This window comes from Notolabrus celidotus, chromosome 21 (genome assembly GCF_009762535.1).
Source record: "Notolabrus celidotus isolate fNotCel1 chromosome 21, fNotCel1.pri, whole genome shotgun sequence".
In the NCBI taxonomy this organism is placed as follows: domain Eukaryota; kingdom Metazoa; phylum Chordata; class Actinopteri; order Labriformes; family Labridae; genus Notolabrus; species Notolabrus celidotus.
Genome location: NC_048292.1, coordinates 27,774,742 through 27,791,727, shown reverse-complemented (window position 1 = coordinate 27,791,727; position 16,986 = coordinate 27,774,742). Strand labels below are relative to the sequence as shown.

Below are 16,986 nucleotides of genomic sequence, written 5' to 3'. Positions count from 1 at the left end.
CACACTCCAGAGGTATCTCTCTCTCTCTCTCTCTCTCTCTCTCTCTCTCTCTCTCTCTCTCTCTCTCTCTCTCTCTCTCTCTCTTAATCTCCTCTATCCCTCTTTCCAACCCCAATTTAGTCGAGGCAGATGGCTGTCTAACATGAGTCTGGTTCTGCTCGAGGTTTCTGCCTGTTAATGGAAGTTTTTCTCACCGCTGTAACTAGCTAAAAACTGCAAAGTGCTCTGCTCATGGTGGATAAGATGATATCAGACTGAGTCCTGTCAGTAAGAGGGAACTGGATCCTATCCTTTCGTGTTTTTTGGTCTTTAATATTGAACATAGAGTGGTCTAGACCTGCTCTGTTTCTCAAAGAGTCTTGAGATAACTTTTGTTGTGATTTGGTGCTATAGAAATGAAGATTGATTGATTGACAGGTCATCCATCACCAAATTATTCAGAATATGTTAAGTAAGGCCCAATAATCTCGCAAACTTTAAAAAACACAAAACAGAACATTTACAAGGACAAAATGTCAAATGTCAAATCAGTGATGTCACTGCATCTTTGGCCCAAACCACTTTGGTTGTCTGAAATAGTTATTCAAACTATAAAACACTGTACAAAGCTGTATTGTATAAACTGTATACATGTTTGAATCTACACATAAATCACTTTGAATATAAAGAGGAGACATTACTATAATTACATGACCTAATGCTCTTCAAGTACACACAGTTGACACAACTTTTCCTTAATTTGATATATTTGACAGCTACCTCTAAAATACTGAAATGTTTCAAAAGTGAACATCATCGAAAGGAAACTGCTTTTGCCCAGCGGTACAAACCCTATGATGTTTCCTTGACTGTTGTATAGACGGGCTAAAAATAACCTTAAATGTTGCTTTTCAGATATGGATTGCATATCATGAAATGCCATTAGATTCTTGTGAAACTATTCTTTGACCTCTGAACTGAAACAACAAACAAGCCCACAACCCAAAAACTCAGTTGATGTTTTGCAACAATATCAGTGCAAAACACAGGTTTACTGCTTGTAGAGTAAAGAGTGCTGACACTGTACCATTTCCCATTTTGGTCCAGTATGGATGCAGCAGTGAACTTAGGCAGTGAGAAATCTTTGTAGTTTGAATAAAACAACGGTGTTGCCTTCCTCCAACACCTTAAATAGTGCTCTCCTTGTTCATTTCTTCTTTGTTTTTGGCAATGTTGATGTTGGCGTGTCCGTTACCCACATTGTTACCATCATGTCCATTTTCTTTGGCCTGATTCCGCAGTGCCAACTTTTTGTGTCTCTTGACAAGTTTGACATAGAGGAATCCCCAGAGTGTATTAGACAGGAAGTAGAGTCCAGTTATCAATCCCATGAATGTCATTCTGTAAGGAAGGAGAGAAATGCATTGCAACAGGTTAAGCTCAACTTATTAACTTAATTCTGGTGCTTTCACTTCCTGAAGTGTCAGTCTGAGCTCTCAAATTGGAAAGAAAATCTACCATGTGACATATTTGAGCTGTGTTTTGTTTTTCAAGTGAGGAAATCCAGCATAAATGATGTGATTCTTTTATGGTGAATCTGCAAACCAGAACCTCTAACTGATCTTCCGACTTTGTAAGATGCTTTATTCTGATTGGTCTAAACCCCTTGACAACCGATATTAACTTTTACTAACATGAGCAACGCCAGAGGCAAACTGATCACACGTCAAGTCAAACTAATCTACGGAGTAGAGTTCCAGCACATTTTTCTTCTGCTTGTTGACACCATAGACTGTAAGGTGATGTAAAACCATTAGGTTCCGTTCGCATAAAAACAATGTGGCTAAAATGTTAGCTTAGGTTAGCATGCTAAATCGGCATGGCCACGGACATTTTCATATTAGATCCTGTCCTGCAATATTAGCAAGAATCCATCTCCATTGGAACATCAACTGGAATCGATCAGACTATTTGCAACTTATTGATTGATTGATTGATTTTTGCCAACATGTTTGTATTTTAAGTAAGTAGCTGGGTAATAAGCAGGATAATGTATGGTTAAGGATAAAGCTAGTATGCATAATTCTCATAATATGGAATTTATTGAAGTTTTTGTAAAAAATATTATACAACAACAGTTTCTCAACTGTAATTAATTAATCAATGAATTAATTGATCAATTATCTATTCATTCCTTTATTCATGTATTTAAAGGCTAAGCTAAAACTGAGCTAAGTGGAAGGTTGCAAAAGCTTCATTTTTAGGATCAAGTCACATTCCCAAAATACTTCAAACTCTGAGAAGTTTTTGACTGACAATTAAACAGATAGATAGAAACTGTGTGTGACAGAATGTGATACCTCTGAATGACCTACAAAGGCAAACGAGTACATCAACAACAGGACTATTCATTCATATACTGTGAGGGGGTAGGTGTCAGACCAGACAACTGACAGCGCCATGTTGGCAAATACAGTGAGTGATACATTTCACTGTGCAAAAAACACTACATATCACTCCACATATACTGGACAAAATCAGCAAAGGTGTAAGAAGTAATGCGTTACCCAGAGGGGGCGCCAAAATCAACACAAACCAGAAGTTCCTCACAGGAGCTTTAAGTTTTGTTGCAACTACAGTGCGTAAATAATATCTCAATATGTCTTATGTGTTAAACTAATAACTGACTGAATTAATTTTTTTACTTTGCCATGCTAATTTTGCATTTGTGTCTTTTAATGTACTTTGAACCACTGGTAATAACAGTCTGAAACCAGACTAAAAAAATGAGCTATACCTGAGAGAAATGTTAAATTATTTTCCTGTCCCTAATACTATGATAAGCTTACTAGTAGTTGGTTAGTTGGCTGGTAAGTGTATTTGTTGATGTAATTTAAAATTGAGCTCCAAAGCATACCAAAACTTTGAGACACATCTATTGAATATCTCCTGTCCTTTATGCTAAGCTATGCTTACTGGCTTTCCTTTCAGTAGATGACAATTTTGTATTATTTATATTAAAAGCTAACAATAGAAAATCCTACATGTTCACATGGCTAATACCGTGCCATTGGGAAATTATGCAGGGAGGAAATTACAGAAAATGTTGAGTTTGGTTTCACTGTACCTAAATGCATTAGCATCATAGAGTCGACACGCTCCACGGCCTCCACACTGCTTGGAACCCCACTTCAGACAGGTTCGGTCAATCAGTGCTCCAAAGTAAATGGGAGGAGGAATCCCACCTGAAAACACACACAGTCACACATCAGTCACTTATCATCACTCTCAGTGTTAACACTGTTCTTTCAGATAAATACTTCAGTAGTACTACAGTAAACTTAAAACATTTTGATGATAGAAAATTCCCAGTAATATAATGTCTGAAACATTTTGGTACTCACCCAGAGTTCTTACTATCAGTGTTTGCATTCCCAAGGCAAGTGCCTTTAGATCCGGCTGAATGGACCTGGAATATTTGCACAAATATTATCATGTCACACTTTGATGCTGAAAGAATAAACCATAGGAGTGCTTGCTGCAGAGATAAAGAAACAAAACTAGCTGTATAAAGCTTTGATGTACCTGAGCAGCACAATGTATCCTGGTGTTCCTCCACAGGCAGAAATGAAGGACCCCACCACAGACAAAGACATAAAGATCTTGAATATGCCCTCACAGCTGCTCTTCCTTGGGCACTGACCCAGCACTGTAGACATGTTCATGCCAGGAGTCATCATTTCCCCGACACAGGTACAGTTATGAAACACCTAAAAACAGCAGCAGACAGTGATTGGAACATTGGCCGCCATTGTTGGATCGTAAGTGGACACTTTTAAATCATGATAATGCCATGGCCAGAACCTTTCTTTTAGGATTTCAAAATTTGAAGCATGGTTTGATTGTGTGAGATAATTTTTCTTAAATTTCTGATTAATCTACAATGAGATTAACATCTCATGTATGTTCAATGGAATCTATGAAGACACAGAAGTTGCTGCCTTACCATTTCCTTGCCAGTACCACTGGAGGTCTTGCAGCCAGCCAAGCAGGGCGATGCATACGTCATGCCGTTATAAGCACATACTGGATCCCAATGCTTCATAGAGCATGAGCAGCCCATGTTGCACTGTGACACCATAGTCTGTTGGTTATAGGACACGTGGGAATCCCTGGTGATCAGACATGAACAAACACACAGAAGCACAGGACATTGGTCAAGTGAAAAACCCTGAAGAAAAAACAGCAAAAACAAATAACAAAGCATTGAAGAATGGAAGAATGGTTGACATGCCACTCACCCCTGATATGTTACAGTTAAACCTCCAACATCTGCATTGTCACAGTGGATGAAGACCTGAACCGAGAGCAGACAAAAGGACCCAAGGGAGGCAGCCATCGACACCCTGGCTGCTCCGATAACACCCAACTTGAATTTCTTCAAAATAAAACCTCCAGTGATGATGCCCAAGGCTACTGCTGGCAGATTCAGAATTCCTAGAAGGATTGATAAGAGGAACATTGAAATCAATCAACACTGAAAAGACTACAATTTACCCAACGCCTTTAGCTATTTATAAAAAGGCATACCTTTCAACCTATTTTAAGACTCAATACCAACAAATGGAAAATAAAATAAAATAAAATAATATATAAATATATCTTAGATCTCTAAATATAGATATCTATGATCTATGAGTTTAACCGTTATCTACTACACTTCACACATATCTATCTAGATTGCTAGCTAGCTTTCTAATTTCAGATGCTTTTTTAGCAACATATTGATATCACAGATGGCCTACTTTTAAAAATAAATATCTACTCCTTAAACAAAATGTTAAATACATTCATTGAACAATTTAAGCTCCATATATTCATTGTTTATCCCAAATTTGTAACTATGTTGACTAATAATTCAATACCTTCAATAATTATTATCACTATTATTATTATTATTATTATTATTATTATTATTATTATTATTATTATTATTGTTTATTATTATTATTATTATTAGTAGTAGTATTATCTTTGTTATTATTGTTATTATTATTATTATTATTATTGTTGTTATTAATATTAATATTATTTTTATTGTTATTATTATTATTATTATTATTATTATTATTAGTATTATTATTATTTGTATTATTATTATTATTATTATCATTATAGTATTAGCTATAAGAGTTATCCACTACTTTTCATACATAATACATCCAGGATATATATACAAATATCCCATATTTACATATATGTAGCTCTCTGTTTTGACCATTTGTTAATTAATTAATTTAAGGCTAACATTTAAAAAAAACATAAGCTATGTTTTTAAAAAATATTTCACACTATTCATGGCTTTAACACTTAATCTTCATTTCTCTAGTTTAACCATTTGTAGGATAGTTTTAGATCTAATGTCTTAGTCACTTAATGTCTACAGTGTTAAAAAAAAAGTACTTAATTTGTAAATACTGAACTATTTTATCTATCTGTTACTATCTTAACAAGCACTGTGCTTGAGAACTATGTTATAAGTCAGTGAAGCTCATGTGACATAATGTGTCTTTTGCTTAAAATCGTTGCATCTGCAGAGGTTCTAACAACAAGTGTTATAATAATAGGTGATTTTTTTGAACAATGATTTCAAAATAAACATACTATAACAATAACAAAGTTCTGTTGGTAAGCAGTCATAAAAAGTTAATCACAGCTAAGGGGCCTACTTTACAGAAACACAATGGGAGAGTCCGCAGTGGGCTACTTAGTGCTTCCACTTCAAGTCAACTTTATCTCTTGTGATCACACTTCCCTTAAACAACATCATTGTTACAGTGAGTGGGGTTCCCCTCATGCTCCGTACCTATGAGGAAAATGGCCTTTGAGGCTGATTGGCCGTAGATCTGCTCCAAGAACTTTGGCTTGAAGGTGATCATGCCAATGAAGCCGTTAACAGCAACCAGGTAGGTGAGAATCATCATGGAATAGATGCTGTTCTTGAAAAGTCTCCTTAGAGATGGAACGAAATCTGGTATAAAGCAAAGGACGACACAAAGTATAGAAAGAAATGTTAAATGACTTCCTTCTTGCAGCAGCAGCAAAATTAAAAATGTCAATCTAATTAGTTAACTTGGTGTTCTCCTACAAAAAATAGCAGCAGTTCTGACCACTTAAAATGATTACGTATGCTAAACTTCTTACTGTTTTTGCATTTCATATATATCTTTATCTATAGTCATAATCACAAAACAGTTATTCAGATGAGCATTATTTATAAAGCACATACGCCTTATGCATAGCTTCTAGTTCAAATTAATGTAATTTTCTCTGGAATATTGGGAAGCTTTTGAATACAATATCATGCATTCATATTGTATCCAGTACAATATAATTATCTGACCTGGATGTTGATACTAATGTTCTGAAGACAACTTTATGTGAACCTAATAAAGGATGGATGCACCATGGTATGACTAGGCCTGTGCTTAAGTATCCAGCTCCACGTGTGGCTGTCCTGATGGGTCATTCAACTCTTGCCTAGATTGCATTGTGGTCAGTTCTCGAAGTCCAGACATCAGGGTTAACAGTCTTACTCATAGTTTGTCTGAGCTAACTGCCTTGTTATTAATTAAGCCCATAAAGCCCAGAACTGTTTGAACAGTGTCACCTTCCTTTTTATTCTAGAAGGTTTTGGGAGAGCTTCTAAATTTATGGTTGTCAAAACTTAGATACAAAATCTTTGATTCTATTCTACTTTCCTGATAAACCTTGAGTTTGCCAATGCATCCTCAGGCAAAAAGAAGTAGTGACATCACTGAAGAGCATGCTATGCTTGGATTGTACCTTTAGCCATCTCCTGGAATGTAACTGGCTTTTCCTTCTCCTCGTGATCCTGGTTTTCATCTGGCAGGAAGTTTTCCTGCTCTGGCACTGTAGCGAGCTCTGTGCTTTTACTCTGACTCTGCTCTTCTCCTTGCTTGGGCAAAGACTTAGGGAGGAACCAGAATGGGATACCGGACAGCAGGACAACGGTTCCAGTAACTATAAAGCCCAGCCACCAGGCTCCCACCCAGCGGGAGTCTTTATAGGTGATTGTGATGCTGTCTGATAGAGGAGGACAAGCAAAGAAACAGATTATGGAGGGGAGTTTGTTTGTTTGACTTCCACTGGTAACCCTTTAACCCTTTTGTCGTAACAACTTACATATTAGCTAGAGGTAATGGAGTGAGTACTCTAGTTCATGGACTGTCAAAAGCCCTAAGTCACAGAGTAAATACTGAGCTAGTTCTACTGAGCATGATGAAATGTTGGGAATCCCTCTTGTCCCTGGAAGATTTGTTTGGCTGTTTTGCAAATAAGACCCTGTTTGTAAAGTTGTGCACACTGAAAATAACAGCAACAATTCTCCACATTTAGCTCTATGTAGTGTGAATGATGAAAAGTCACTTTTTTTTATCACATTAAGAAGAATATTTGTGGTCGTTTTTACATTTTATTTTGTTGTTACAAATATATTTAAGTTAAATCCCTGTTAAATCTTCATGTTAAATCTAAATCTAAATGTTAAATCCAAATGTTAAATGTTAATCTAAATGTTAAATGTTGCTCTGCGATCCTCAATATTAAGCAAATATGCAAATTCACACTGCTGCCCAGTGGAAATACCAAAATAAAAGCATCATACATTACAGACTTAGCAATACCAACTCAGCTTGTCTGTACCACAGACTGGTTCAGCACTGTCCCTGAGCGTTGTGAAATCTTTAATAATAATAAAAAAGAATAACTTCCAATATTTTCTGATAAATCAGTGCACATTATGGACAGTGGGCAGTCTGGCAAGTAACCCGTAGGAATCAGTAATGAGAGACTCTGGTTGGGATATCTGTATCTCTTTGTGATGCTTTTATTTTGGTATTTCCGCTAGGCGGCAGTGGGAAATTGCATATTAGCTAAATATTTAGGATCGCAGAGCAACATTTAATATTTGGATTTAACATTTGATATTTACATTCAAAATATATATTTAACATTTACATTTATATTTAGCATTTAGACTTAACGGTGATTTTAACTTAAAGGTGACATATCACGCTTTTTTCATCAATATATATTGGTCTAAGAGGTCCCCAAAACATGTCTTTAAAGTTTATGCTCCAAAAAACACTTTGAAATCAGATTTTGGTCTGCCTGAAAAACCCTCTTCTTCAGTCCTCCTCAGAACACTCTGTTCTCTCTCTGACCACGCCCCCTCAGGAAGTGGATGTGCCTCGGCTGTCCAGCACGTTGATCTAATGTTTACATGTTGGCTGAATATACACGGCTGCTCAGAGATCACGTTACTTCAACCCTCTGAATCTGATCCAGAATCTGATCCTGACGGAGAGGCGCCTGTAGCAGGACCTTTCTGAAGGATTGGTCACAGATTTAGTGTTTCTTGTTGTTTTATTTATCAGTATGTCAACGTGTGTCTTGGTACACAGCTACGAACATGTAGCTATGTGGCTATGCTAACTAGCGCTAGCACTTATCCATGATAAATAAAAATCATCCACTAGATCTTCAAATCTGCAGACGTGGGGAGTAAAACCGACCTCTACCAGAAAGGCAGCAGGACCTTTCTAAAGGATTGGTCACAGATTCTGTGTTTCTTGTTGTTTTATTTGTCAGTATGTCCACGTTTGTCTTGGTACACAGCTACAGCTACGACATGTAGCTATGCTAATTAGCGCTAGCACTAATCCATGATAACTAAAAATCATCCACTAGATCTTCAAATCTGCAGACGTGGGGAGTAAAACCGACCTTTGTGTTTATTAAGACAGCCTACAACTAGCATGCCTCCCTCCTAAGCTCCTTGTTAGCACACATTTGTGCAGGTAATGAAAAACGGAGGGGGGATTCAGTATTATTTTATGCAGTCTATGGGCTGAACAAGCTCCGAGCTCTGACTCCGTGACAGACCGGATATTGTTGTTACGTATCAAAAACACGGAAGTCTGAAACGGCTCGTTTCACACACATTTACAGAAAGGTGGAGAAATCCAAACGGGCAGAATGGATTTTTTTCATTCTCGGGGGGTTTGTAGACATGCCAGGGACACATATTTCAGGTAGAGAACTATTAAAAAGTCAATTTTGCATGATATGTCACCTTTAAATATATTAGTCATGACAAAAATAAAGTGCAAAGGTCACAAAAATTACTCTAGATTTGATAAAACAGTGACTTTTAAATATGTACACAACGTTTTTATGACATTTTGGAGCTAAATGTGCAGAAATGTTGCCCCATACTTGCCAAACAGGTTAGATGGCAGATTTGGACAAAGGGTTGCATCTACTATCTCTACACATAGCTAAGGACTCAATACTTGTTTCATACTCAATGCAAAGTGACTAAGTCAAACAAATATAATACAACATGTGAAGTTAAAGTTTCCTTTGCCATAGCCTACCTAAATCCACAGATCCAACATCTACATAGATCTTGGCAAGGTAGGACCCGAGCATGAACCCAAACATCGGTCCCAAGATTCCCACAGTATGAATGCAGGCTGGAAAATGGAGAAAAAGAAAAGAAAGGTTATGAAAGATTAAGGTTACAAAACAGTGTAAACCTAATTTCTTGAAATTATCACACAAGACTAGCAACTGCAATACAACGTAAAATGTTACTAACCTAAATAAAAAGGAGTGTTCTCTTCTCTGGAGAAGTCATCCAAGTAGGAAACACCCAGAGGCATGATGGGAGTCTCACCAATTCCACGTAGCATGTTACCCAGGAATACATAGATCCACATGGATGAACCAGCTGCCTTTTCACAAGCTAAGAAAGACCAAAAAATGAATCAGGATGTGGATTGAAGCTGTTCAAACAGTATGTTGAAAATTCTCTGTAGAGCTTTGATCATCCTCTGCATCAATGAATTAAATAAGCTACCGAAATACCAAATGAACAACAGAATGAAACCTCAATCAAGTAAGATCCGGATACCTGTCCGAGCCTCTAAATCAGGCGATTCGTCTTCATCAATCACAGTGTGGTTGGACAGACATGGCAGGATGTTCTCAGTGCTGTTGACAGCTGTACTATGAGACATACTAGTCTCATATTTATAGCTGAAAAATATTAAGAAATGTTACACAATTTATTTCTTACAACATGACAATTCATTTTCTTAAAAGATTGGCAACAACAATGTGGTAAAGCACTCTGAACATCTCATAAATATTATTAAAATCATACACTTCTTATTTTTCAGTCTTATTGAGGCAGAAATGCTCTGGATTGTTGACTTACTTTGTATTTGTTCACATTTTGGAATTTAATTAACTTGACTTTTCTGAGGAATTTGCCCTGCTAAAGCACAGGACCTGAGGTGAGGGGGTGTTGCATTTTTTCTTAATCCTGTAACTAAGTAAGCCCTGAGAAGCAGGGGCTTGAGTCAAAATTTGATTTCAATAGTTAACATCTGGTAAGAATTGATGTTTTATTAAATCAAACAATAAATAAAACATTTGTGCCCTCATTCCTGTGTCATGTATACCACTTGAGCTCTTCTATGAGCACAAAACTTGGATACAGGGACATTACATTTTGGAGAGAGACCTCAAAAAGGGATCAACAGAAGATGTTTGCCCTGGGGTCTTGGACAGGTTGTTCTCACCATATGAAAATTAGATTTAATGTAATTAGCTATAGTTGTACACCTGCTGTCTAACTTCTGGGTTTTTGAAAACGACACTTGAGACTGAAGTTCTTTAACTCCCATCCTGTTACTAGAGTGCTTGTTCATAGCAGCTTTGTATGGGGCGCTGTTTGTAAAGCTGTGCACACTGAAAATAACAGCAACAATTCCCCACATTTAGCTCTATGTACTGTGAATGATGAAAGGTCACTTTTTAAAGTGAATGTAAAATGTAAAATTACATTTAGAGGACTATTTGTGGTCATTGTGGTCATTTGTGACAAATATATTTAAAGGTGACATATCATGCAAAATGGACTTTTTAATGGTTCTTTACCTGAAATATGTGTCCCTGGCATGTCTACAAACCCCCCGAGAATGAAAAAAATCCATTCTGCCCCTGTTCTGATTTCTCCACCTTTCTGTAAATGTGTGTGAAACCAGCCGTTTCAGACTTCAGTGTTTTTGTTACGTAACAACAATATCCGGTCTGTCACGGAGTCAGAGCTCGGAGCTTGTTCAGCCCATAGACTGTATAAAATAATACTGAATCCCTCCCCCGTTTTTCATTCCCTGCACACATGTGTGCTAACAAGGAGCTTAGGAGGGAGGCATGCTAGTGGTATGCTGTCTTAATAAACACAAAGGTCGGTTTTACTCCCCACGTCTGCAGATTTGAAGATCTAGTGGATGATTTTTATTTATCATGGATAAGTGCTAGCGCTAGTTAGCATAGCTACATATCGTAGCTGCAGCTGTGTACCAAGACACACGTCGACATACTGACAAATAAAACAACAAGAAACACAGAATCTGTGACCAATCCTTCAGAAAGGTCCTGCTGACTCTCTGGCAGAGGTCAGTTTTACTCCCCACGTCTGCAGATTTGAAGATCTAGTGGATGATTTTTATTTATCATGGTTAAGTGCTAGCGCTAGTTAGCATAGCCACATAGCTACATGTTCGTAGCTGTGTACCAAGACACACGTCGACATACTGATAAATAAAACAACAAGAAACACTAAATCTGTGACCAATCCTTCAGAAAGGTCCTGCTACAGGCGCCTCTCCGTCAGGATCAGATTCTGGATCAGATTCAGAGGGTTGAAGTAACGTGATCTCTGAGCAGCCGTGTATATTCAGCCAACATGTAAACATTAGATCAACGTGCTGGAGAGCCGAGGCACATCCACTTCCTGAGGGGGCGTGGTCAGAGAGAAAACAGAGTGTTCTGAGGAGGACTGAAGAAGAGGGTTTTTCAGGCAGACCAAAACCTGATTTCAAAGTGTTTTTTTGAGCATAAACTTTAAAGACATGTTTTGGGGACCTCTTAGACCAATATATATTGATGAAAAAGGCGTGATATGTCACCTTTAAGTTAAAATCACTGTTAAATCTAAATGTTAAATATAAATATAAATGCTAAATGTTAAATATAAATGTTAAACGTTAAATCTAGATGTTAAATGTTGCGCTGCGATCATAAGTATTCAGTTAATCTCTTAGTGGCATCCAGAACTAACTCCAATTTTCCCTGCTAAATCAGTGCACATTATGGACAGTGGGCAGTCTTGCTGGTAACCCTCAGGAGTCAGTACTGACAGACTCTGGTTGGGAGATCTGTATCACTTATGATGCTTTTATTTTGTTACTTCCGTTAGGCGGTAGTGGGAATTAGCATATTAGCTAAATATTTAGGATCACAGAGCAACATTTAACATTTGGATTTAACATTAACATTTATATTGGATATTTAACATTTAGATTTATATTTAGCATTTGGATTTAATGGTTATTTTAAATCAAATATATATGTCCCGACAAAAATGAAATGGAAAAAGTTCACAAATTTTGCTCTAAATGTGAAAAGTGACTTTAAAAAAAAAATTCACACCATGTTTTTATGATGTTTTGGAGCTACATATGGAGAAATGTTGCGGTTCTTTTCAGTGTGTACAACTTTACAAACGGCGTCCCATAGCTTTGCCTCCATGGAACATATTACTGCAGGATATTCTAACAGTGCCACCATTTACAACTTGAACAAAACTTGAGTATTAACAGGATAAAGAGGATAAAGACAGCAGTGTACTTACTGTCCCTGGAAGAAATGAGGCAGAGCGATGAGATAGGATCCAGCAGCCATGATCACACAACCGATGCCGATCAGCCTGGGACGATGGAGCTTTGCACCGAAGTAGCTCACAAAGGCTATGACCAACAAGTTACCTACAAGAAGATGAAGAAGAAGAAAATAGATTTTCTATTATTAACAACTTTTATAAATACATATTTGCAGACAGATTTCTTCCCAGTGTAAAACTATAATCAATTACCCTGTTAGCATAGCTCATCATTAGTGATGAAAACAGGTAGAGACAGTTCGTCTGGCTACCTATGTTAACCAGCACTTCTATCGGTCTTTCTTAACAATATGTTGTGAAGACCAGCACATAGAAATCTCCAGATAACTTCACAGTTACACATGGCCCTTTAAAGTCACGTCTAAAACCTAACTGACATGTTTTCAGTCCAGTAGAAGTTAGATGTCAAGGGTTCATAGGGTTCAATGGGGGAGTAGGGAGCAGACTGTACATCCTAACACGGTGGGGGTGAGCTCTAGCCAACACAGGCTTCTTCCCCATACTCTGAGTTCCCTGTCATCTTTCCACGTACTATTCTCTCTGTTTTCTCTCTCTTCTTTCTGCGCTTTGCTCATTACATTAGGGGGACTACAGGGAAATTGGAGTGCACTGCCTAATCTGTTGTCTTTTCTGTGTTTTGGGTTATGGGGGCCATTGGGGGCCATGTGGTAGAGAAGATAGTATCTGTATTGTCACTCTGTATGTTAACACAGCAATGCTGTATTGGTAGTGTTGTCTGAGGATATGATGGGCTGTTGAAGCTAGCATGGGAGGTTAGGCTTTCAAGCTAACTGTTAGCCTCACTTAGGTGTCTTGGACCAAACTAAATGGAACACTGGTGTAAGGTGGTGTTCATTTGATAACCCAAGAGATGTATTGGCTTTTGTTCCCCATCTGCTCCCATCTCTTTTGGGCTGTGGGGGACATGAGGAGACATGTGGTAGGATACATTTGTTAATATGAGTGGATAGTATGATGGGTTTCTCCACTGATTGCTTATCCTTTTTATTAAAGCATAATCTTTTTGTGTTTATTTCGAATTCAAATGTTCTATTGATACCCTTACATGATTGTTTCTGCTATAGTGTTAATAATGCGGTTATCTTTTGGCAAAACTATGCTTGATATTTCAAGTTGAAGCTTCTTTCGTGAAAGAAGAAATGAACCCATCCCTATCAAAAAATCCATGATCTATTTAATCTTACGGCCCAAAATCTTAAAAGAAAAAATGATTGCACATACCCATTTCAAAGCTGCCATCTATTACCCCAATGAGGGAGCTGGGGATATCAAAGCGCCTCTCAATCTGGGTGATGGAGCTCTTCATGTAGGCTCCACAGAAGGCTTTGGAAAAGTACACAAAGGCCATAGAGGCCAGGAAGAGCTGAAAAAAAACAAGACGTTCATGAAAACTTTATTTGATCTTTGAGTGGATTACATCAAGTAAAGTGAGACTTCCATGTGAGTGGATTGGTCTAATTCTATGAGGTTCCAGTAATTAAAGTTTCTTAATGAGGCTTAATTCAGTACAAACGATGTTACAGCTACATGCAGGTGTAAATAGAAATGAATGTCTTCTCATACTCCAGTGATAAATTAGGTTAATTCACACTTTCAACACCTACAATGGCAACCTCAGTACTTCACACCTTCTTTAAACACTGATTGGTATTGATTGGTGGTCATCACTGTCATCTCTCTCTCTCTTATTCTCCTCTATCCCTCTTTCCAACCCCAACTCAGTTGAGGCAGATGGCTGTCTAACATGAGTCTGGTCCTGCTCGAGGTTTCTGCCTGTTAAAAGGAAGTTTTTCCTCTCTGCTGTAACTAACTAAATACTGTGAGGTGCAATGCTCATGGTGAATTAAGATGAGAGAAGATCTAATCCTGTCAGTAACAGGGGACTGGATCTTACTCTGTCTTGATGTTGGGTCTTTGTTGATAGTTTAACATACAGTGTGGTATAGACCTGCTATGTTTTTAAAAGCCTCTTGGGATAATGTTAGTTGTGATTTAGTGCTATAACATAAATATTGATTGGTACTAATTTAGATGGGATTCGTTAATTTAAATTTACTTTAAAAGGATTACATTTTCTCTTCAGTCCATGCATAACAAAGAAAGAGAACACAGATATTACAACACTTTGACACAGCAAATGTCAAGAAATATTTCAATTGATAAAGTACCTATAAGGGCATAAATCTAACAATGTTGTGTTTGGGTTCTGGATATTGAACTAAATGTTGTCTTTGAAAATCTGGAATCTGAATCTTTGGCCACCTGAGTCATTTTTGAGTTTTATAGAGTTCCAAGATATTCCTCAAATTTTTTGTTTTAAATGTTCTTATTCAAAATTAATCATTTAATTTGTATTTATTTATTGATTTATTCATTCAAATTTTAATCTTCAATTTTATTATTTTTACCATATACAATGCCAGTCAAAAGTTTGGACACACCTTCTTATTCAATGGTTTTTATTTATTTAATTATGTTCAACATTGTAGATTAATACTGAAGACATCTAAACTATGAAATAATCTGGTTTTGCCATAATCTGGATTACAACAGTAGTCAAATAAGGCGATCCATTGTGTACTAACCCTACCTCTGAACAACACAACTGATGGTCTCAAACACATTAAGAAGGCAAGTCATTCTAAAAATGAACTCTTGACAAGGCTCATGTTAATTAAAAACCATTCCAGGAGACCACTTCATGAAGCAGACTGAGAGAATACCAAGAGTGTGCAAAGCTGTCATGAAGGAAAAAGGGGGCTACTTTACAGAATCTAAAATATAAAACAGATTCTGCTTTGTTTAACACTTTTTTGGTCATTCAATAATTCCATGTGTTCTTTGAAAGTGTTGATGCCATCAGTATTACTCTACAATGTTGAAAGTAATTTAAATGAATAAAAACCATTGAATGAGAAGGTGTGTCCGAACTTTTGACTGGTACTGTGTAAGTTAACAAAACTGAATGAGTACAGAATAGTGACAGCTGATGTCCCATTTACTTGAATAATCAGTCTCTAAAAAAACAAAGAGCTGTTACATGGTCCAAATACAGGTCAGGTCACTGCAACCAACCCACTGCTTTTATTTCTATCAGGCACATAAAAGCTCACCTCACTGGCTCTTAATGTTATCTCTATTGACTGTGGTTAACCTGCACCTTACCTCTCCAAGACGCTCATAAACAGCTCTGTTCTCATTTCAAAACCTAGTAAAGCATCTTTTGGTGTCAAAGTCTCAAAGTTTATCAGCTCAGGAGAATATAAGGTTGCATTTTTTTTGCGTTGATGCTTTTCCTTTTACTGCTTCACCAAGTAAAGCATTAGTTGAACACATAGTACTGACATGGACAAGGTGATAAGGTGTAAGAAAAGTAGGTTCATGATTAGTTTTCTTAACAGGCTTGTCTTTTGGATGATTGTCTATTTATTTTCTCAAAAGTAAAAAAAAATCAAGAAAGTAACTCTTTGTGATATTACATTTCACTTACCTTGAGCTTGGAGCAGCAAGCCTCCCGTGTTTTTTTGGACTCCACACTCATGATGCTGCTGTGTGCTAAACAGATGCAAGGGAGCAGAAAACACCTCACTAACACACATGTAGAGAGACACCAAGATCAGAAGCATATCAGTATTTGGGGCAAAAGAAAATGTTAATTTATTTAAAATCTTGATGAATTAGAAATATCAAAATAATAAAGAAGGACCAACTTCAATTGTATAACTTAATGCCTTAAATAACAGATGCATTATAATGATAATTGCATGATAGGAAATAAAAATTGACTGATGACAATTGATACCAAAATTTGAAAAAGTAGAATGAAGTTTTAATAAATAAAAAAAATCAAGAAAATGTCAATTGTAGATTTTTTTTCTTCTAAATTCTCCTTGTTAGGCACTTTTCTGGCCTTTTAAAAGACACTAGACACAGCAATTACACTCACACATTCAAGTACTTACTTTTTTTTCAGTGTAAATTTAAGAAGAAAGCTGAGCAGAGTTAGAAAAAGTGAAAACAATGTAAAAGTATTTACCTGAGAGGCAGCAGTGTTCCTGTGAGGGATGGGAAGGATGTGGTGTAGTAGCTGCAGGCTTGTACCTGCCAGGACTTTGTGCTCAAAGCCGCAGTCTTATCACAAACAAACT

At 37.0% G+C, this 16,986-nt stretch overlaps 1 protein-coding gene across 1 annotated transcript; it reads right to left on the bottom strand.

Annotated features, from left to right (window-relative positions):
- Nucleotides 1–203: 203 nt before the first annotated feature.
- Nucleotides 204–16,447, bottom strand: LOC117805081 (solute carrier organic anion transporter family member 1C1-like). The gene is made up of 14 exons (XM_034673664.1): nucleotides 16,329–16,447; nucleotides 14,060–14,201; nucleotides 12,770–12,902; nucleotides 9,980–10,104; nucleotides 9,665–9,811; nucleotides 9,441–9,539; nucleotides 6,826–7,086; nucleotides 5,846–6,010; nucleotides 4,281–4,476; nucleotides 3,986–4,151; nucleotides 3,565–3,749; nucleotides 3,384–3,448; nucleotides 3,107–3,224; nucleotides 204–1,380 (listed from the first exon to the last, which is right to left on the bottom strand). Exons 1-14 carry the CDS (start codon nucleotides 16,377–16,379, stop codon nucleotides 1,167–1,169), a joined length of 2,067 nt encoding a protein of 688 aa, XP_034529555.1. The 5' UTR covers nucleotides 16,380–16,447; the 3' UTR covers nucleotides 204–1,166.
- Nucleotides 16,448–16,986: the final 539 nt, after the last annotated feature.